General features: G+C 36.6%; 1 protein-coding gene across 9 annotated transcripts in view; it reads right to left on the bottom strand.

Moving 5' to 3' along the window:
* LOC135100493 (pyruvate carboxylase, mitochondrial-like) overlaps positions 1–23,769 on the bottom strand; it is a 68,624-nt gene that overhangs the window by 33,267 nt on the left and 11,588 nt on the right. For all 9 annotated transcript variants that reach the window (XR_010268737.1, XM_064003458.1, XM_064003462.1 and 6 more), the window contains 16 exons: positions 21,966–22,150; positions 20,947–21,112; positions 19,590–19,735; positions 15,899–16,123; positions 15,543–15,706; positions 11,031–11,193; positions 10,737–10,919; positions 9,823–10,057; positions 8,828–8,994; positions 8,523–8,737; positions 4,784–4,890; positions 4,533–4,666; positions 3,484–3,595; positions 3,079–3,374; positions 943–1,029; positions 433–612 (listed from right to left, as the gene is read on the bottom strand). Coding sequence is in view for 8 of the 9 variants with exons in the window: in XM_064003458.1 (XP_063859528.1) it covers positions 433–612; positions 943–1,029; positions 3,079–3,374; positions 3,484–3,595; positions 4,533–4,666; positions 4,784–4,890; positions 8,523–8,737; positions 8,828–8,994; positions 9,823–10,057; positions 10,737–10,919; positions 11,031–11,193; positions 15,543–15,706; positions 15,899–16,123; positions 19,590–19,735; positions 20,947–21,112; positions 21,966–22,150 (2,765 nt within the window). In the remaining variant the exon portion in view is untranslated. The remainder of the gene's footprint in view (positions 1–432; positions 613–942; positions 1,030–3,078; positions 3,375–3,483; positions 3,596–4,532; positions 4,667–4,783; positions 4,891–8,522; positions 8,738–8,827; positions 8,995–9,822; positions 10,058–10,736; positions 10,920–11,030; positions 11,194–15,542; positions 15,707–15,898; positions 16,124–19,589; positions 19,736–20,946; positions 21,113–21,965; positions 22,151–23,769) is intronic.

Raw genomic sequence — 23,769 nt, forward strand, 5'->3', positions numbered from 1 at the left:
ACTGATTTTATTCCAATCACCTACCACTATTTTGAGAACCTATTTCTTCTTCATTATATTTTGAATCTAACTTAGAAGTTACTATACCAGGGTCCTGAGCTAACAGACAAGTGGCATTTCTTTTTAGATAAAAAAAAAGGGATGTCAGTGTAACATGTCTAACCTAAAATTCTACTTAAATTTCACTTTATAAAATGTAAGGTGGGGACAAATTTTCTTAAGGAAAGTAATCAAATATCAGCTAATATAGGAAATATTTGTCACTCAACTTTCTGGTGCTTGTCAGTTAAGTAAAGATCTAGGGATGGGAAGACTTGCAATGGGAAATAAGAACTTATGAAATGCAATATACAATAACTTGAACCTTCAATTTACATGCCACACCAGTCCTGGAGCTCAATTACTTGCACAGAAAACAGAAAATACACTCACCTTTGTGCGCAGAGGCTCTGGGAATCCCCCATGTGGTTCTCCAAGATAACCCTGCATGAATTCAATGACAGACTTGGGGAAGCTAAGGTTCTCAGCATTGGCTTCAACATCAGCTGCTGAGAGTTTGTTCTGTACCATGAACTGAGCCAGGTCCCCTACAACCTTAGAGGATGGTGTCACCTGAAATTATGACCCATAAAAATTCATATTATTAACCAACTTTAATGATTAATATGAATGTTATGATTATGTACTTCTATCTATCTATACACCAGGCTGGTAATCCCACACTGCAGGGACTAGACAAAGCACTACACACAAAAACACATCATTCACATTCTTGAGTCTTGTGAATTTCTGATTTAAACTGCCAGAAGTGCTGACATATTAAAAATATATATGCATTAAACTCTTTCACAATCATAATAAACTTCAACAATGAAAAAAAGCTTTAAGGAGAAAGAACAAAGAAAAAAGCCTGAAGGAGAAAGAAATGTTGAAGTTTTATACCTTTATGAGGTCTCCAAGAAGAAGGTTTGCTTCCCTGTATGCTTTCTTTATGGCTTCAAATTGGTCACCCAGTCCAAGGGAGTATGCCTGAAAAAAATTTAACATACTAAAGCTTTCCAATAAAAAGACGTGTGATAAGTAGTTTACATGTATATCTTATCATAGCAATACAAAAGTTGTACTAAGCTACATTTAAACATTAGATTTGCTTTATTCTTCTATCTTAAAGGTGAAATTTTTTATATACCGAACTATATTTCAAAGTTGGCTTAATTTTTCAAGGAATCTTCAATATTTGAAAATCAACATGATCTCATGTGAACAGAGCAATATGTAACAATAAACAAACAAAATTTCTGCACTGTTGTTTATTTTTCATCAGTAATTCACAATATCTACCTTCTTTTCCAATCCTTTTGTCACAACCATCCAAATTACCCTTTCACTGTTAGTGGACAAGTCTTTACTCTCAGTGCACAAGAAACAATGCCAGAATAAAACAAACAGCAAAGTAATTAATTTGCAATTATGACATCCATCATACTAACAATTTATAATGAATTAACCAGTATGTCACTGCATACTGTTTGTCAAAATCCTGCTGGGTCTCAATGCAATGTTGTTATAAACTTGGTCTTAAAAGACCTCTTCCACTCCAGCTCAGCCTTCAGAGGTCTTGCACCCAATACCGCTGCTGCTCAACACTGTTACAGTCATTTACTACCATAATGTGTGCTGTTTTCTTTTTACTCTTGTTCTATTTACTGAATTTCAAATGACCTGTAATAAAATTTATCCAGCTTTTCTGTCTCATGACTTTTTACTACACTCCTTGCATTAACACTTCATCCTTAGAATTACCTATCTTGCATATTTTAATTTTCATTGAAATTATTTTTCTCCTGTTTTTCATATCCATGTCCTTGTATCTTAAATCCATCCATGTAATATGTACACATATGATGTATCAAAACTTATATGCAATGCATCTTCAATTCAAATGCCTCGATAACAAGATTACTCCTTTTTCATTCTGAATTCCTTCTCTTTACTTGGTTTTATTGTACATTTATTACTATTCTTCTTCAAGCTTTCTCATGTACAGTCAATGAATGCTGGTCTTGTGTCATGGTGGCACATGCTACTCTAGAAGTGCATTTTGCTTGAGACCTTTCAGTAGGCATTAAAAATTGACTTATTGGCATCTCAAGTGCATCTTTCTTACTTTCTCACACCCACAACAATAATGACCAGTTTTAAGTAGGTTACCAGTGTCAGTATTCACTGTGTCTTTGGTGATGCATAATCTGCTCCGTTCTCGGGGTGAAGTGCATTTTGTTCTGTTCATGATGTGGTGTTTGTAGTGATGAGTGCAAGGCAGATAAGCAATAGTGATAGCATTCAATCATACATCTTCACAAGTCAGGCTTGAATGGTGTCAATATAGCAAAACATGAATTTAAAGACAAATGAATTTAAAGAAATTTAAAGACAAATTAATTTAAAGAAAACTTCCAGAACTTCATTCAAAAATTTGTCAAGGGAGGCAGTGAGGAATTGTCTTTTAACAGCCAAGGTTATGGCATCCCACTATCTTTACCCAATGGTTTCTAACTTCTCTACAAATGCAGATGAACTCTAATCTGACTCTTAGGGCAAGGCAGCTGAAGAGAAGCAGTGGGATGCCACCACCATGGCTGTGTGAAAAGACAATTCCTGTCTTGATGGATTTTCATACAAGGTTATGCAAGGTTTGGGTTTTCTAATTCATATGTTTTGCTATATTGACACTATTCAAGCCCTACATGTGAACATCTACGATTGAATATCACTATGACTAACATTCATCACTACAAACACCAGAAAGTGAACAGAACAAAATGCATTTCACTTTGAGAAAAATGCTAATTATGTATCACCAAAGACACAATGAATAATGACACTGGCAATTTACAATGGTCATTGTTATCAGCCTTAGTGAGGAGAGATAAACTTGCAATGCCGTAAGTCAATTTGCCCAAGCCCATTTTTATGCAATGTCCATCAAATTAAAAAGCTTTATAATTTCACTGTTTAAATGGAAGATACATATGGCTGCATCTTGTGCATGAAAACATTTTAGTTTGCTTGGCTCACCTGGAATTGTAGATTGGTGTACTGGCCTCCAGGAATTTCATTTTGGTAAACATCAGCATTTCCAGACTTCATGGTTACAGCACATTCGAAGGGAGCATAAAGGGTCCGGGTCTGTTCCCAAAAGGCTGAATACTCACTAATATTACTCAGATTCATGCCAGTATCAAGATCATGCCCCATCAGACTAGCCACCACAGCTCCCATAGAAGGTTGAGAGGTCATGCCAGACATAGAATCAACAGCCACATCAACAGCATCAGCACCAGCATATGCACACTCCAGCATGGAAGCCACACCTGGAATAAGTGGAGTTACTTATAAGTTAACATATAAGTAAGAATCTTGAGAGAAAATAACTAGTAATATAATGGTAATTATGGTATTTGATAAATATATAGGCCTCACCTGCCCCAGAGGTATCATGTGTGTGAACATGGATTGGTAGATCAGGATATTTGTCACGTAAAGATGAGATGAGCAATTTGGCAGCCTGAGGCTTCAAAAGTCCTGCCATGTCCTGAAAACAGGTTGGAACATCATTATGTTTTGAAAAAAAATATTTGTAAAACAAGAAATGATATGAGAATTACATTTTATATCATAAATGCTTCTACATTTTAACAGAGAGAGAGAGAGAGAGAGAGAGAGAGAGAGAGAGAGAGAGAGAGAGAGAGAGAGAGAGAGAGAGAGAGAGAGAGAGAGAGAGAAATTTTTTTTTTTCTTATAAAGACTGCTTCATAAACCACATAAGCACATGAGATAAACTAATTTTCCACATGTGGTGCACTGGCTGGTGTGCTAAAATCACAGCCATGAGGATTGGCATTCAAGTCTCCTGCTGGAGAGAGGGGATTTGGGCTTGTCTCTATTTATTTTGTAGCTTCTATTCACCCTGATGAGAATAAGTATGGGATGAGAGCTAAGGAGTTGGGCCCTCACAGCTCACAAAATCCTAACCTCTAGTTTGTGCGGAGCCATGCTTCATGATCCCAGAAAAATGTCTAAGCCAAGCAACAAAAGATAGTAAACAAGTGAGACAAAATAAGTAAAGAAAACAAAGAAAAAAATTACAAATGGCCCTCATCACCATACATGACTTAATGGCATTACTTATTGGTTGAAGGGTACATGGTAAGCAATGTTGGGCAAAATTTTTCTATAAGAAAAACTCTACAAAGCAAAAAAATGTTTAAGAAAGGATTTCTCAAAAGAGGGATTAGGGGAATTAGAGGAAAAGAGGGATATATACCTAACAGTTAATAATCTAAAACCTTCACCTTTGGATGGATGAAATTACCAACAGAAACCAAAAACAGGCTTTTATAGATAATGAAATGAAATGCAAAAATAAGGTGTTCTACTACTTCCTTGAAATACTTTTGAATTCACTATGATGCTATGAAATTTCATATTTTCAAAACTATGAAATGATTATGTAAATTGACAACTGATACCTTGATACATAAAACATGTGTTCCAGCTTTAACCAACTCCTCAGCCAAGTTCATGTAGTATTGAAGGGTGTATTTTGTCCTGCTTTGGTCACTGATGTCACCAGAGTATGAAATGGCAGCTTCCACAACACCACCTGTAAATAACTGACTGTAATTCAAAGACTCCTTCAGTTCTACCTTATGAGCATATATTCTTTGAACCAACTTTCATTTATATTACAGTTATCACCTTGTGTGTGCACATCCCTTACCAGCATTCCCCACTGCCTCAACACCCAGCAGCAAGTTTGGCAAATAGTTGAGGGAGTCAAATACTCGGAAGATATCCATTCCTGTTTTCACTGACAGCTCACAGAATCTGGAGTATAGGGTTTTTAGTTAAATGAGCTTTATCCTCTAGCTTAGTTTATGGTTTGTTTGAAAGAACCTTGCACAAATTTTTCTTGGAAACTAGCTGGGACCAAGAGGCAAGTGGTGACAAGTGTACAAGTACACCTTACTGCCCATGCAGATTTATTTAGCAGCCTTGATGAATGAGTCAGTCACAATCAGGCTGTGCATGGTTGTTTTACACATGTTTGTCATATTTCCATTTTACTTGCAAAGATAGTACATCCAGCAACATTACTAAATCAATGCTTGGGAAAAGCTTGATGATACTCACACTGAAACAATTTTCAAAGACTCAGTACATTTTGAACAATACTGCTTTAGGATTAAATTATTGATTTAAAGATACCAGACTTTAGTTGACAGTGACAAACATTCCAGTAGGTCATAGAAAAATTAAAGTCCACATTTCATTAATTAACTGTGCAGTTTGCTTATGGAAGATCACTATTTGACTCAAAATAATGAATATGTTGGGAATGGAGGTGGCTCTACATTCATCATTTTAATGAATGATATGGACAAGTGCAAATGTGCTGAAGTAAACCCATGATAATACTATGTAACATAATTTTAACTTTTTTGTCTTTGGTCAGTAAAGATGGCTTTACCAAGTTTCCTTGTTATCTTTGCCTTTGGGACAGCAGGAACACTGTGGCACACTACCACAAGAGGGGTTGGCCATGATGGACCAAGTTTTGTGTCTGGAAGAACATCATCAAATGGGAGCCATTGTTGGACCCCAGAAATGTAAGGCAGCTTTACCAAGTTTCCCTGTTATCTTTGCCTTTGAGACCGTAAGAACACTGTGGCACACTACTTCAAAAGGGACTAGCCACAGCGGCCCAAGTTTTGTGTCTGGAAGAACGTCAAATGGGAGCCATTGTTGGATCACAGAAAGGTACCGTTTCCTCCCTTGCACTTTTTTTTTTTTTTTTTTTATGTAGGAAGGATACTGGCCAAGGGCAACAAAAATCTAATAAAAAAAATGCCCACTGAAATGCCAGTCCCATAAAAGGGTCAAAGCAGTGGTCAAAAATTGGTGGATAAGTGTCTTGAAACCTCCCTCTTGAAGGAATTCAAGTCATAGGAAGGTGGAAATACAGAAGCAGGCAGGGAGTTCCAGAGTTTACCAGAGAAAGGGATGAATGATTGAGAATACTGGTTAACTCTTGCATTAGAGAAGTGGACAGAATAGGGGTGAGAGAAAGAAGAAAGTCTTGTGCAGTGAGGCCGTGGAAGGAGGGGAGGCATGCAGTCAGCAAGATCAGAAGAGCAGTTGGCATGAAAATAGCGGTAGAAGACAGCTAGATATGCAACATTGCGGCAGTGAGAGGGGGGCTGAAGACAGTCAGTTAGAGGAGAGGAGTTGATGAGACGAAAAGCTTTTGATTCCACCCTGTCTAGAAGATCAGTATGAGTGGAACCCCCCCAGACATGTGAAGCATACTCCATACATGGACGGATAAGGCCCTTGTACAGAGTTAGCAGCTGGGGGGGTGAGAAAAACTGGCGGAGACGTCTCAGAACACCTAACTTCATAGAAGCTGTTTTAGCTAGATATGAGATGTGAAGATTTCCAGTTCAGATTATAAGTAAAGGACAGACCGAGGATGTTCAGTGTAGAAGAGGGGGACAGTTGAGTGTCACTGAAGAAGAGGGGATAGTTGTCTGGAAGGTTGTGTCGAGTTGATAGATGGAGGAATTGAGTTTTTGAGGCATTGAACAATACCAAGTTTGCTCTGCCCCAATCAGAAATTTTAGAAAGATCAGAAGTCAGGCATTCTGTGGCTTCCCTGCATGATATGTTTACCTCCTGAAGGGTTGGACGTCTATGAAAAGACGTGGAAAAGTGCAGGGTGGTATCATCAGCATAGGAGTGGATAGGACAAGAAGTTTGGTTTAGAAGATCATTAATGAATAATAAGAAGAGAGTGGGTGACAGGACAGAACCCTGAGGAACACCACTGTTAATAGATTTAGAAGAACAGTGACCGTCTACCACAGCAGCAATAGAACGGTCAGAAAGGAAACTTGAGATGAAGTTACAGAGAGAAGGATAGAAACCGTAGGAATTAGAATTGAGCCTTATGAAACAATTCGTCAGAGCTCTAGATAAGGAGTCCACAGCTTTCATGTACCTCCAAGATTTCTTCCCTAAGCTGTCTGTGGCAAAAGTGGATGCTGGTGTCTTCATCAGTCAACAAATAAAGAATGTCATGGAGTGCAAGGAGTTCCCCAAGAAGCTCACTAGGACAGACAAAGCAATGTGGAACAGCTCTGTCACAGTGGTTCTTGGCTTCTTGAGGAATCATAAAGCTGAAAACTATGTGGAGCTTATTGAGACCTTGGTGAGAAACTATGGCAAGATGGATTGCAGGATGTCCCACAAAATCCATATCCTTGATGCTCATCTTGATAAATTTAAGGAGAACATCAGGGTGTACTCCGAGGAACAAGTTGAGCGCTTGCACCAGGATATACTAGACTCTGAACGCTGCTACCAAGTGTTGTATAATGAAAACATGATGGAAGACTATATCTGAATGCTGCTACCAAGGGTTGTATAATGAAAGCATGATGGAAGACTATATTTGGGAGCTGATTCATTAAAGTAATTTACAACATAAGCCTAAATTGTGGAAATGACTAATTTCTATTGTTTTATTGTCTCACTTGTGTAATCCCAGAATAAATAAATGCTACTTTTATACTATATATATAGTCATTTTGTGTCTACTTTGTGCAAGTGAGAGTTCAAATTCACCACTTTCTCCTAATGGGAATACATAAATTTCATAACTATCATCATCCTGGCCACAAAAGCAAAGTTAGAAATAAATATAAGTGTTTTTCCATGTTTTCTAGGCATAAACAAACAGAAAATAACAGTTGTTACCCAAAGACAAATCGTGCTACACAGTGTTATTTTTAAGATTGTAATCTTCAGTAACAACAAGTCTTAGGTATGTATACATGTACAATCTAGAAACCAAGACTCAGTTGTTGCAGTAGATGTCTCTAGCAAATCCAATCCTACAGCAATCATGACATGAGCCTTGTCAGTCATGGTGACTACTTTATCTTTAATACTATGGTGTTCTGCACCACAAAGATGCATCAAATTGCCAATCTGTTAATAAATTGAATTATCAAGAAGTTCTTCATTGTCTCCAAAATGCAATCTGACCCAAATAACTAATGCAGGATTTCCTGCCCACTATCATGTTTGCCAGGCTCCCTGCTCTTCAGATATGTCTGGCAGTTCCTCAAGCTGAAGATGCTGACAAGAGTGCCGAGACACCATAGGGATACAACAGCCCAGCTGATAGCCATTCTATAACAGGATTTATTACAAAATTGCTTTCATGTGGAGTTATATGGGGCTTACTTCAATGGTGATAAAAGGTAGAACTCAGATAGGCTACTTTTTTTTTCCCTGGGGTTGCATATCTTTTTAACAGACCTCATATGTCATGAACTACTTAAAGCAATGACTTGAGAGCAAATATAATAGATAATTAAACCTTATATGTGAAATAACTAATGAATAAATTAGCATATAACATATACTATATAATGCCCCAAAGCATCACTTACTTGTACACAGCATTATCAGGGTAACTTGTATACCCAACACCATTAGCCCCTCTGAGAAGCATCTGGAATGGAATGTTGGGGATCCGTTTCCGCATGGCCTCCAGCCGCTCCCATGGACACTCGTGAAGGAACCTGAGAGCTACATCAAAGGTGGCACCACCCCAGTTCTCCAGTGAGTACAGTCTATTGAAGTTGTGTGCAACATATGGTGAAATCTGAAATCATAATGTTTTTTCACTCGTGTTGTAAGAGCTCTGCATATTTATGGATATGTACAGTAAATGGTAAAAGTTTTTGCTGAATACCTTTAGGAGGTCATGAGTGCGGACCCTTGTTGCCAGGAGAGACTGATGGGCATCCCTGAATGTTGTGTCCATTAGAAGGAGTCCCTTGTGATTCCGAACAGCTTTAGCAAAACCTTCTGGCCCCTCTGCCACCAATACATCCCGAAAGCCTCGAGGAGGATCAGTAGCTGAACAATTCAAGAGAAATCAAATTTATTAATGGATAAAATGTTACCCTCATAAATATGGAAACATCTATGTATGTATTGTCTGAGGAGACCATATGTATCACAAAACTGGCTAATAAAAAAAAAAAAACTCAAATACCATTCCCAAGAAAGAAAATAGTTGAACCAGTAGAGAAGCCAATTTCTTTTCTGAGGCATCTTGATACTACTCTTCTGAAATAGTTCAAATCATGGGCAGGAAGAAATACAGAAACTGTGAGAGTTATAGGGTTTACCAATAAAATAAATAAAAAATGAAGACTCATTAACCAGGATTTTTATATGACTATGTAAGTTAACATTATGGAGCCACTATGGTATGGTGGTGCCATACTGCCATGAAAACAGATGGGTCCTTATGTAACAGGTTTAAATTATGAATAAGGTATGAATTCAGAGGTTAACAATGGCATCCACTCAGAATAACAGTTTCCAAATGCCAAAACCAGTCCTCCAATTGGAGGAACCATTCTATCCTTATTCATCAGGGGAACCCAGCTGTAAAGACTGGAGAGAGAGAGAGAGAGAGAGAGAGAGAGAGAGAGAGAGAGAGAGAGAGAGAGAGAGAGAGAGAGAGAGAGAGAGAGAGAGAGAGAGAGAGAGAGAGAGAGAGAGAGAGAGAGAGAGAGAGAAATTGATGATAGATTACACTATGAAGATGAACACATCTGTCTGACTGATGCACATGGAAAGAGGAGACAGAACAAGCAAAAAGCCATAGAAACTGCAAACAACACATAAGTACTAAAGCTATGAGTTACTTCAGCACACTTAAATATTTCAACCAACCTGCTGGAGTTTCTGGAACTACAGGATGGACTTCTGCAGGTTTGAGTCCTGTGGCCAAGGGAGTAAGAGGGCCATTTACCAGTACATTTCCCAAATAGTTGAGCAGTTTTTGGGCACGGTTCTGTGAAGGCTGGAACTGGAACAGCTGAGGATTTTCATCAATGAATGTGGTATCAATTGTGCCATTGAGGAACTTCTGGTTTTCTAGCACATTGAGGAGGAAGGGAATGTTTGTCTGGAATGGAAAAATGTATCTTTACTCTTCTTACAAAGTTGAGATACATACCCTTATGATAAACATTATCTGGCTTTTAAATAATTTCAGGTCTGATCAAGATAACATCACTGAGTTTTTGTAGTCTGCAACTGGACACAGCTAGAAAAATAACAATTTCATGGTGATGTAGTAATGAGAAAAATACAGTATTAAAAAGCTGTATAAAGCAAAGAACCATGGATAACATGATGTAATACAGAGTTCAAAGAAATCCAGAAAATTTTCTTCAAACAAAATCTAGTAGTCTAGGTATTCTGCAGGTCTGCAGAATACCTAGACCTGAGTTCACATACCAACTGGAAATAAAGGATGAGCACTGTGTAACAAATATCAAGTAGAGAAGATGGTGGATGCTTGATGCTTAGAGAGAGTGGTGACTTCCTCCCTGACTAAAGAGGAAATATCAAGCCAACACTAGCAGACATTACCACTATTAGTTCTGTGCAGATTTACACTTACCACTTCCACTCATTGATGCTCAATTCCTATTTATTGGACTGGTTTCCTTAACAGTAGAAACATCTTTCTTATATATGAATGGCTGCCAACAACAAGGGGTCAAGCGTCAACTGCCCCAGAAATGTAACAAAATAAATAAAATAAAATTAGGTATTCTTATTTTAGGCAAGACACTGACCTTTACACCACGTATCCTGAACTCCCGCAGGGAACGATTCATCTTGGCAGCTGATGCATGTAGGTCTGATGCCCTTGATATGACTTTCATGAGTAAAGAGTCATAGTATGGGGATATGATGGCACCAGCATATGCAGAAGCACCATCAAGCCGGATTCCCATGCCCTCACCACTACGGAACACCTTGAAAGTGGAGATGGAATGATATTTTGCATGAAACCCAGTAAATGCTCTCATATAACTACACTTTCTTAATTCAATAGATCATCATTAATAGTGACAGCATATACTTACCTCTAGTCTTCCAGTATCTGGTTGAAAGCTTTTAGCAGGATCCTCTGTTGTGACTCTGCACTGAATAGCACAACCCTGAGCAGTAATTTTATCCTGCGTCATTCCAAGCTCAGGCAAAGTCATTCCCTCAGCAATACGGATTTGAGACTGGACCAAGTCAATCCTTTCGATAGAAAGAAATTTCAGAAAATGTAGTAAAAGATCTGCATACACCTAAACTTTAATTCATTATGTAGCATCTATGGAGGAGGCAGAAGAAACCTGCCAAAATGATAATTACTCCCACTGAGGTCTTAAGAACTGGATCAGGGGGTGCTGTGAACTTTTCATTTAACCCAGCTGTAACTTCAATGATTTCCCTTTGTGTCTTACAACACAAGGAGGCAATCACAGCCTGCCCTCTAAAGACAATTCTTTTCCTTTACAGAAAAATATATGCACCTAATTACACACACAAACCCTTCACTAAAAATTCAAAATTATCATGGCAACTCCTACACCAGCCTTGAAGTCTCCATCTTGGGAGAGTATCACAAATGTCCCCAGGTCAGACTGTTCTTTTGGTATCGATCCTAAGTGTCTTGACACCCCCATCAACTTTTTCTTCATGAATTTCTGCAGCATTTGTGGTCTTAGATCTAATTTTCAATCTGTGGAACACCTCTCCTGTACTAAACCTCACCTTCTTTTCCTTACTGAAACACAGGTGTCTGAGGCGACTGAGAGTAGCCCCTTTTCTGTTCCCTTCTACTTTCTCTATCTGCATTTTCAATCCAAAGCTGGATGTTGCATCTATGAGTGTGAAAATTTAACCTGCTCTCATGCCCACACTCCTGAATCTTTCAAGGTTTCCACCATCTAGCTACGACTGTAGAGTCACTCTCAAACTAAATTTATGTGCTGTATACCTCTCACTTAACTCCTCTGACTATAAGAAACTCTTTGATTACTTAACTTCCAAAGTGGACCACATTCTGACTCTTCCCTTTTGTGGAGATCTCCATTCTTGGAAACTTTAATGTTCACCACCAGCTTTGGCTTTCCTCTCCCTTCACTGACCATCCTGCTGAACTAGTCTTTAACTTTACTATCCTCCACAACCTAGAGCAATTGGTGCAACACCCTACTCATATTCCTGACCGTCTTGGAGAAATATCCAACATTCTTGACCTTTTCCTAACCTGTAATCCTTCTGCTTATGATGTTACACTATCTTCTTCATTGGGCTCCTCTGATCACAATCTCATATTTGTATCTTCTCCTATCACTCCAATCTCTCCTCAGGGTTCCCCCTCAGTGGAGGTGCCTCTGGTGTTTTACCTCTGCTAGTTGGGGGGACATGAGGAGGTATTTTGCTAATTTTCCTTGGAATGACTACTGCTTCTGTGCTTCTGTGTCAGAGACCTGTCTCTCTGTGCTGAACACATAATACAGGTGATAGTGTCTGGCATGGAGGCATACATTCCTCACTTTTTTTCTTGACCTAAACCTTCCAAACTTTGGTTTAACACAGTTTTTTCTCATGCTATACATGATAGAAAGGTGGCCCACAAAAGGTACTTGAGCCTTCCATCGCCGTGATCTCATGCACTTTATATTTCTGCCCGGAACCATGCCAAGTCTGTTCTCCAACTAACCAAAAATTCCTTCATTAATAGAAATGCTCAAAATCTTTCAAGATCTAACTCCTCTCATGACTTCTGGCACCTATCCAAAAATATCTCCAATAACTTGGCTTCATCTTCTTCCCTCCTTTATTCCAACCAGATGGCACCATTGCTATCACATCCATCTCTAAAGCTGAACTCTTTGCTCAAACCTTTGTTAAAAATTCTGCCTTGGATGATTCAGAGCTTGTTCCTCCCTCTCTTCCATCCTGACTACTTCATGCTACTTATTAAAATTCTTTGCAATGATGTTTTCCATGCCTTCGCTGGCCTAAACCTTCAGAACGCTCATGGACCTTATGGGGTCCCTCCTATTGTTTTCTAAAACTATACCTCTGTGCTTGCACCTTGTCAAGTCAAACTCTTTCACCTCTGTCCATCAACATCTACCTTTCCTTCTTGCTAGAAGTTTGCCTACATTCAGCCTGTTACTAGAAAGGGTGACTGTTCTAATCCCTCAAACTACTGCCCTATTACTTTAATTTTCAGCCTATCTAAAGTTTTTTTAATCTATCCTCAACAGGAAGATTTTTAAACACTGATCACTACACAACCTTGTATCTGAATGCTAGTATGGGCTCTGTCAAGGCCGCTCTACTGGTGATCTTCTGGCTTTCCTTAATGAGTCCTGGTCATCCTCTTAGAGATTTTGATGAAACTTTTGCTGTTGCCTTAGACATATCAAGAGCTTTTGATAGTCTGGTACAGTCTTCTATCCTTCTCTCTGTAACTTCATCTCAAGTTTCCTTTTGGACCCTTCTATTACTGCTGTGGTAGATGGTCACTGTTCTTCTCCTGTCACCCACTCTGTCCTGTCACCCACTCTCTTCCTATTATTCATCAATGATTTTCTAAACTAAACTTCTTGTCCCATCCACTCCTATGCTGATAATACCACCCTGCACTTTATCATGTTTTTTCATAGACATCCAAACCTTCAGGAAGTAAACAGTTCATGCAGGGAAGCCACAGAATACCTGACTCCTAATCTCTCTAAAATTTCTGATTGGGGCATAGCAAACTTAATATGGTTTAATGCCTCAAAAACTCAATTCCTCCATCTATCAACTCGACACAACCTTCCAGACAACTATCTCCCCTCTTCTTCAGTGACGCTCACCTGTCCCTATTTTCTATGGCGAACATCCTCTGTCTGTCCTTTACTGATAATCTAAACTAGAAACTCCGAATCTCATCTCTAGCTAAAACAACTTCCATGAAGTTAGGTGTTCTGAGATGTTTCCGCCAGTTTTTCTTACCCTTTCAGCTGCTAACTCTAACCCTTAGCTATTCATGTATGGAGTATGCTTCACATGTATGGAAGGGTTCCACTCATACTACTCTTCTAAACTGGGTAGAATCAAAAGCTTTTTGTCTCATCAACTCCTCTCCTCTAACTGACTGTCTTCAGCCTCTTTCTCATCGCTGCAATGTTGCATCTCTAGCTATTTTCATGATAAATGCTCTTCTGATTTTGCTAACTGCATGCCTCCCTTCCTCCTGCAGTCTCACTGCACAAGACTTGCCTCTTTCTCTCACCCCTATTGTATCCACATCTCTAATGCAAAAGTTAACAGTATTCTCAGTTATTCATTCCTTTCTCTGATAAACTCTGGAATTCCCTGCCTGCTTCTGTATTTCCACTTCCTATGACCTGAATTCCTTCAAGAGGGAGGTTTCAAGACAATTATCTTTCAATTTTTGACTGCTGCTTTGGACCCTATCCAGAAACTGGCATCTCTGTGGACCTTTGTTTTTTTGTTTTTTTTTTTGGATTTTTGTTGCCCATGGCTCATGTCTCTAATACATAAAAAAAAATGTTTCATTAAATTTGGAGCAATAATTTTTCTATTTTTGATGAATATACAAAAAAAAAAAATTGAGGTTTAGATTTTTACATATTTTGACAATGGTTTTTCTTGGATTTTCTTGAAAACTTGTCACAAGATTCTTTGATGGTTTTCTAAGAAAACTGAGACAATTTTAATTTTTGTTGTCATTGTCAATAAAAAAATGAAAATTTTTCATCTGGATATTTCTTAAGCTAGAAAAAACTAAACACTCAATCAAAATAGCATTTTTTCTTGGGGGGGGGGGGTTGGAAGTATTTTAATTCCCTTTCTAATGACACAAGAATCATCAAAATTGGACAATAAATGGCAGAGACATACACCTAAATAGAGCAATAAGTTAGTTTTGATATGAGCCTTTAAAGTTTAAAGGGATGCTCATGGGCTTTTCATCCATATATAGGTATGTAATACTGGAATAGGTGCCAAGTATTATAATGTATTTGCTTTGAGCTGTAAATGATTTTGAGCTACAAATGCAAGCATTGGATTCATAGATGACTTATTTTGTTGGCATCTGGAATCTTTTAGATGGAACATTGCACCCTTTATATTTACAAGGAGGGTGTGCCATGCTGATGCATGTGGCCCAATGATTGGTGATGAGTGGCAAGCTGGGGACTTTTAAACTTTATTTTCTTTTAATGAATATTTTCTACAACCATCTCTCACCTACAATGATCTTGACTGAGTGACTGAGTGTGAGCGGGGTAATTTAAATGGGTATTTAAACAGCATTTAAATGAGAATGATGAATAATTGTGTGTGCATTGTGAAGTACTAGGGCTAAGGATATCATGAGATGATTTTTGCATTTTTGACATTTTTCAGATTTTCAACTTGGTTGGTCCCCTTAAGCTGACAAATTAATTACAACACACCTGTCAACTTCAGAGTTAATATAAAATGAAGAGTTGAGATCATTCTGCAATTTAAACAATTAATATACAGATCAAAGTCTTCTCATTGCACTGTGAAAGTATAAAGCTGCATACCCAGTGATCTCTTCTGTGACTGTGTGTTCCACTTGCAGGCGAGCATTGACCTCTATGAAGTAGTAATTCCCTTGGTTATCCAGCAGGAACTCAACAGTGCCAGCATTCTCATAGCCAACACTTTTACACAGCTTCACTGCATCAGCTGCCATAGCTTCCCGCACCTGTTTCAAATTTTAGTTCATAGAAAATACATCTTAATGTCACATTATTTTTGCATCTTTATTGTGCAAAAATATTCAATTTATAAACTTGTATATACTGATAAAGTTTTTTCTATGCAACTGTTTTGTGTAGTTAACTGAAGGACTAGCCCACTTGCTCCTACAACAAATCCATAGTGCTTGTTTCCCTACCTTTTTATCCAAGTTGGGAGCTGGGGCCACTTCAACAAGCTTCTGATGCCGCCTCTGCACAGAACAATCTCGTTCGTACAGGTGCACCACATTGCCAGCCTTATCTCCCAGCACCTGCAGCTCAATGTGCCTTGGTTTTTCAATGAACTTTTCAATAAACATGGCACCATTCCCAAAAGCTGCCTCAGCCTCTGAAGATGCACGACGGAAGCTTTCCTTTACCTCCTTTTGGAAGAAGAAGAAGAAGAAAAAAAAAAAAAAAAAAAAAAAAAAAAAAAAAAAAAAAAAGCCCATTTATTATCATCTCCAATACACTTTTGACTTTTTCATTATCCACATTTTGTTTTATGTATACTTAATCAAGATTCTACTCTTCCCTCAAACTTTTTTAAATCAGTAACCTTCAGCTACTTTATTCATTCAGTAAGATGAAATTCTAGGATTAGATTTATCATTGGGTATATGAATTATACCAGTTACTTTGTAAGAATTAAAGCCTCTTATGGTATTTTGAGTACAAAGCTGTATGGTATCCATGGCTAAAAATCATAAACTAAGATACTGAACTGAAGAAGAGATGGAACATGATCTTACATAAATAAAAAACACACACACACACACACACACACACACACACACACACACACACACACACCGGAAAAAAAAAAAAAAAAAAAAAAAAAAAACACAAAGAAACTATATCAAGGCAAATGTTGACAAAATACTTTGAAGAGGTGAACTGGAGTAGACTTACAAAGGCTGAAGACATACAAATGAAATATAACATTTTTGGAAATATATGAGAATAATATTGGAAAGTATGTCCCTGTTTATAAATCCAAAGGGAATGGAAAGTAAGAATGGTTTAATGCAAGATAAATAAGAGTCAAAAGAATTAGAGATGAAGTATGAACAAAAATAAAGGGAAATCAGACTCTGAAATAAACAAATTTACAAGTTAGCAAGAAAAAAGTAAATAAAGATAAGGAAAGAGAAAGAACAAAATTATGAGACAGTTGAGATAGTTGAGAAAAGCAAAGAGAAACCAAAACTGTTTTATAGATTTGTTACTGGAAGAATTAAGCAAGAAACATATGAAAACCCCAAAAAGAATAAGTGAAATACTAAAAAGAGCTTCCATCAGGTATTTACTGAAGAATAAAAATTCATAGAACTGCAAACTACAACACAACCCAAATGGTGGACATAAAGGTCAAAATAAAAGAAATTTACATATTATTAAGGAAACTGAAGCAGAGAAAAACTGTATGACCAGATGCAGTATCAGGTAAATCTTGAAGGCGTGCTGAGAACTACTACTAAAAATCACTCTATAATATAATTAAATACTCAAGAAATACTGACAAGGTACCAATGAAGTGGAGAAGAGCTGACAGTGCTAATTTACAAGAATACAAGCATAGAGGAACCATTAAACTTATAGACCTATCTCACTAACCAGCATTGTAAATAAGATTTATGAAAAGGTAATTAAAAAAACAATGGATGGAACTCCTTGAAAAAGAAGGAATAATAACAGACAAACAATACGGCTTAAGGTAAAGATCTTGTGTAACAAACCTATTAAGCTTTTACTCATGAGCAATAGATATCATGCAAGAAAGAGGAAGACCTGAGGACTGTCTATATCCTCAAAAAGGCTTTTGACAAGGTTCCCCCATGAGACTTATTTGAAAATTTGAAAATATTGGAGAAAATCCCATGAAAGACTTATTTGGAAATTTGAAAATATTGGAGAAATAAATGGGACAAGCATAAAGTGGATGAAAATTATTTGAAAGGAACAGAAATGAGAATGATAGTTAAATATGAAAAGTCAGCTTGGAAAACAGTAAAAGGTGGCATGCACCAATAATGTTCATTGTTTATATAAATGATATGGTGGAAGGAATTGATATCTACATCAGCCTATTTGCAGATAATGCAAAAAAAAAAAAAAAAAAAAAAAAAAAAATTACAGACCGTGAATACCTACAAAATGATGAATAAAATTTACGAATGGAGCAAAAAATAGAAAATTAAATTCAATATAAGCAAATGTTGCATGATAGAAATGGGCAGAAGTGAAAGATCACAATGGACTTAAAAGATGGAAAACAAATATATTAAAAGAGTCCAGGAAAAAAAGATCTAGTAGTAGTAATGCAAGATAACTTACAACCAGAGAAGCATAAAGAATATTTGGGAACACTTACAGATAATAAGATAAAAAAGAACAACTTTTTCACCACATGGACAGAAATATGCTGAAAATAATACTCAACAAAAATCATAACTAGACTGCAATATGCAACAGTTGTGTGGTCTCTATATAAGAAGCATGTAAATAAGCTAGAAAGAATGCAAAGATTCCAATGAAAATGGTGCCAGAACTTGAGGAATTAAGTTATGAAGAAGGATCAGAAAAAATAGGCCCACCAACACTGGAACAAAGGAGAGGAAGAGGAGGTTTGATAACTATCTACAAGGTGTTAAATAATAATGAAGATGTAGATAATTACAAACTGTTACTAAAAGAGACAAGAAATCATGAAAGTAGAAGGGGACACCCACACAAGTTGAGGAAAGGAAGATGTTTAAACAACACAAAGAATAACAATTTTCCACAGACACATTGAAGTTTAGAGTGGATTAAAAGAAAAGATAGTTTTGGTGACAAGTGAGCACAAACTGAAGGAAAAATTAGATGTGTAGATATGGAGATGGGACCAATGAGTGTAGGGTAGCTTGGGCTAAAATGGATGATGGAGGAAGAGTGTCAAATAATCCATTTATCAGATTTACACAAAGTGACAATGAACAAAGAGAGAAATTGAAGTGGAAAAAGTTTATAATCAGGTATGAAATAGTTGAAAATTTAGTAAGGCAACCTACATACAAAAGAGTGAACAGCTGGAGAAAGAGAACACAGATTTAAGAGAATGTGGTAATTTATGCATGGACAGTACACAACCAGAACCCAAGTGTGAGGCTTCATAAGCAAATTTTAGCTGTGATGAGTCAATAATGAATAAGTCCTAATCAAAGAAATTACGATGATATATGAGAAGATGAATGGAAAAATGAACAAGAGGCATAAACATCAGCACTTTTGTCCATTCCTATTACATGCAGTAGTGTGTTGTTAGGTTGAAATAACATTTATGGAACTGCAAGGGCACAGTGAAAAAAAATATTCCTTTCAAGATGTACGGAGAGCAATGAGAGACTGATGGGGCTAGACAAGATAATGCTGCAATGGCATGAGCTGAAGCCTGTGTCATATCAAGTGTAATGGAGCTATTCTATCTCTACTCATGCCTGAACTAAAACACCAATAATTCAGATAATAACACCATTCCTAAGGAGGAATATAGGCATTCCATATGATGTTTCTCTTATAATTAAGTCAGGTATTAGAAAAAAATATGACTAAGAATTACAATTTTCTTATTAAAAACCTCCTGTTCTAAAATAAGCCCACTTAAGGGATAAAAAGTTGGACACTAATAAATATGGATGGGACAGTGTGAGCATAACTTATTTCCTGCATGTCACAAATAGATAAATACATCTAGGTAAATACATATACATAAACACACACAGGAGTGCATGCAGACATATATGCACACACACATGCATACAAAAAAAAAATTCAGTCCTATAAAAATACAAATAGGTAGATACTTACACTTAGTTCCCGCACCACTCGCATGCCTCTGCCACCGCCTCCATAAGCTGCTTTAAGCATGACTGGCAGACCATACTTCACACAAAACTCATATGCCTCATCTGCTGAGGTTATGGGATGGTCTGTACCTGGAACCACTTGTACACCTGGAAAATTAAAAAATACTGTAAGACTACATAAACAAATAAATGTATACCATTAATAGCCTTCTGAGTGAACACTGTAGGTAATGGAGGAAAATTTTAAGCTTCATGTAATGAAAATTGTATTACTGATGAGGGATAACCATGTAGTGAGAAAGTAACAGAATTAGTACCTGTGATGGAAGTAAATTAAGTGCAAATGATGTGCAAAGTTAAATTACAAATAATATAAAAAGGTTCTGAGAATTCTGAAGGGTGGAAAAGTGGGAAGTTCCTGAGGGGAAAACAAGTAATATGAAAGGACTATTGTACTGTAAGGCTATGAGGCTGATAGACCTAATGAAAGTTTAGGTGAAAGGCAAATGTGCAGCAAATTATTAACCTGTTAACAATTCTTAACAATTTTAACAGTTGTTAAAGTGGGGTTTGACAGAATTTTTTTTTGTATCTGGTAAGTGTATGGAAACCATGAAAGAAGTAAAATCAACAGACACAGAGCATAAAACTCATTGTGTGGAAAGAATGATGAGCAGATAAAATTATTTTAAAAGACCCTTAAAGTCTGATAAAATATAAGAGAGAGAGAGAGAGAGAGAGAGAGAGAGAGAGAGAGAGAGAGAGAGAGAGAGAGAGAGAGAGAGAGAGAGAGAGAGAGAGAGAGAGAGAGAGAGAGAGAGAGAGAGAGAGAGAGAGAGAGAGAGAGAATCTGAGACCAAGGTGTACAATATGAGGATTTTTAAGAGGGGCACTGGCCAAGGACAACAGAAAATTAATGATAATAGTAACAATAATAATAATAATAATGATAATAATAATAATAATAATAATAATAATAATAATAATAATAATAATAATAATAATAATAATAATAACAATCATTATATTAATTATTATTATTATTATTATAATAAAATAAGATTTAGTTATTATAATAAAAATAGCAACAACAACAACAACAACAACAATAATAGGTTTGATAAAGTGCCAGTCCCCAAAGAGATGCCAAAAAAGGATAATTGAAAACTGTGGGATCAGTGTCTTTGATGAAGTGTATGGAGAGAAATCGCTACAGATTCTGTCATGGCCATTCTAATGAGATATTACAAGAAAAATATTTTACCATAGACTATAATACAATTCCTGCCAATAAAATCAAAATACATGCCTAATGAAACTCCTAGACAGAAAGGCTACAATCATCTTAATTTCCTCACCAGCATTAATGGCAGTCTGACGGGCAGCCACCTTGTCTCCCATCCGCTGCACAACTCGAGGTGAGGGTCCAATGAAACGCAAGTTGTTATCAATACAAGCTTGGGCAAAGTCTGAACGTTCAGAGAGGAACCCATAACCAGGATGGATGGCATCAACATCATTTTCCTGTTGATAATAAGAGGTGTTTGAAATGCAATTTTCTACACGAAATGAAAACTATTTATAATATAGGTAATTTCACTATTAATTTGACAGTACTATATATACTTGTGTTTCAATCAATGTATTATGTACTTAACCAATTCAATCAATTTAGTTAAAAATTTTCCTCTAGCATCTCATGCTATGCTTTCTCTCTACACCCTTGCTGGCACTCAAATTCTATTTAATCTGCATAGTAGCATACTTTATTATTGGACAAATACAATGACTAAGCCTACATCATCTGCACAAAGTTTTATGCAAGTACTTTTCATATACATTTCATTTATTAATCTTGCTCTTTTTCTCATACCAACATAAATGTACAAAACAAACACTGAATGGTATAAAAAAAAAAAAAGGCCATGAGCTACACATAACAATATAGAAGTACATATATACAAGATAATACCAATACTTCATTTGTAAATCATGCTATTATCTGTAGGACCAAATACAACTATATTAGTGGATACCTATATGTTCAATTTCCTTGCATATTAATCTCTTTTGTAACTTAACATAAAATCTTGATTTAAAACATCTCTTTATTCACCTGATACAGCAATGTGCATGGTGCCTTCATGATATTCTCATTCACTGTTTTTGCAAATGCAAAAAATAATGCATTAGTAAATGCTGCCAAGATAACCCTTTCAGAACAACTCAATATAAAGTAAGACATATCTAAAAAAAAAAAGTGCGTAATTTCAATAATGTTTCTAACATGGCCCATCATTTATGTGTGCACATTTTCATCACTTCTATATGTGTCTGAGAAAGCATAACAATTGTACTGTAATGTTGCACATCTTACCTTTGCTACGCGCACAATTTCTGGTATACAAAGGTAGGCGTCAACTGGAGAGAGTCCCTGTCCTATGATGTACGACTCATCGGCCTTCTGCCTATGCATGTGCATCTTGTCTTGTTCACTGTACACGGCAACTGAGCGTATCCCCAGCTCTGTACATGCTCGGAATACTCTAATGGCAATTTCACCTGTAAAAGAATATTAGTGAGGTATGGATTTAACTGTTGAAATGATTTTGAATTTATCTATAGGATATGATAAGTACAGAACAGAAACCATACATGACAAAGCAAAGTAAATGATCAAAAGATGCCAAACTTATTACGAGGGTTTCTTTCAAAACTATCAACTACTATCACATTCTGTATGACTTAAGATTGATAACCAAACAACCTTATTTCACTTTAAACATAACATTATCTATCACCTCAAATTGGTTTCATCTCCATTTAGATTCACCATGTATTGGATCAAATAGATCATTCCAATTACTAACATCTGCAATATGTTCCAAAGGCAACACAGTTGGAAGGGAATACATAATTCCCATGAATGCTACATCTTTCTCAAGATAATGTGGTACTGTATAACTGGGGTTCATCCAAAGCTAAATTTTCTTATTAACAATAGTCACTTTCCAACATATGAGGCATCCCATATTAGAAGGGCGACTTGTGCCAAAATAAACAACACAAGGATAAACACTCCAAGTTTGGCTAACTCAACAACCATGACTGTTATTTTTTTATGCTAAGGTCTCTAAATGACTGGTAGTCCTCAGGTTCACAATGATGCCAAACAGTGTCTGCCCTCATACTTTCATTACAGAACTTTAGTGTTTTCTTGTAACTTATCATCATACTTTTGGAAGATAACTAATCTTGAGTATGCTTTTCATTAATGCTGCACAGTAACATTGTTTCATGGATAGTATAGCAAAGAAACAAAATTAATATTAACAGTTATAGTGTGGAAAAAAAAAACAAAGAGGAAAAGTATAACAAATAAACAAAATTAATATTAACAGTAATAATGTGGTAAAACAAAGGCAAAACTATGCTACTAGTCTCCCATTTGCTGATAATTGTAATGTAATGGGAAGGGATCACTCTTGGCTGGGAACTTCCCTGCACTGCTTGAGCTACCATTCTAATATGGAATATGCTCTAGAAAAAATTCTGCATTATAAAAACTAGTTAACCTGGATGGGCAGCCTTTTAACAAGGAAAACTGCCCTCCAGCATACCACACAGCATGAATGGTTGACTGGACTTCTCTCCTTCAAGTGATTTTAAACTTTGTTAACAGTATTCAGAGAGACATTCACCCAGTCCCATGCAAAAGTTGTCTCAATAGCGTTATACAGAACCATCTAAGTTTCAGCTGGGGTGACTGACCCAATAGCTTACTATGAAAAGTTGTAGTAAAGGTCAAACACAATTTTTCTTGAGATCTATGAAACACTGGTTTTGGGAAACACAATGCACTAACAATTATCTAATAAAGATAAGCCTTTATTTTTTATTTGAAACTGTCCACCACACAGTAGTGTCAATTTTTATCATGAATATCAATATGACTAGCAATTCAGTTGAAGCATGTGCAGTGTGGTCTACAGAATGCAGAGTGACTTTAGTTAAAACCCTTTTTGTGGAAGACAAACTTTACTATTATACATATTATGTGGAAGATGCATTACTCAATCTTGGTGGGACTGGAGAGAATTTGTGGAGTAGAAAAGTTCTTTAAATAGAGTATAAGTTATGCAAAATAATCTTCCATAAATGAGAAATATAACTAGTAAAAG

Source organism: Scylla paramamosain, chromosome 5, assembly GCF_035594125.1.
Source record: "Scylla paramamosain isolate STU-SP2022 chromosome 5, ASM3559412v1, whole genome shotgun sequence".
Classification (NCBI taxonomy): Eukaryota; Metazoa; Arthropoda; class Malacostraca; order Decapoda; family Portunidae; genus Scylla; species Scylla paramamosain.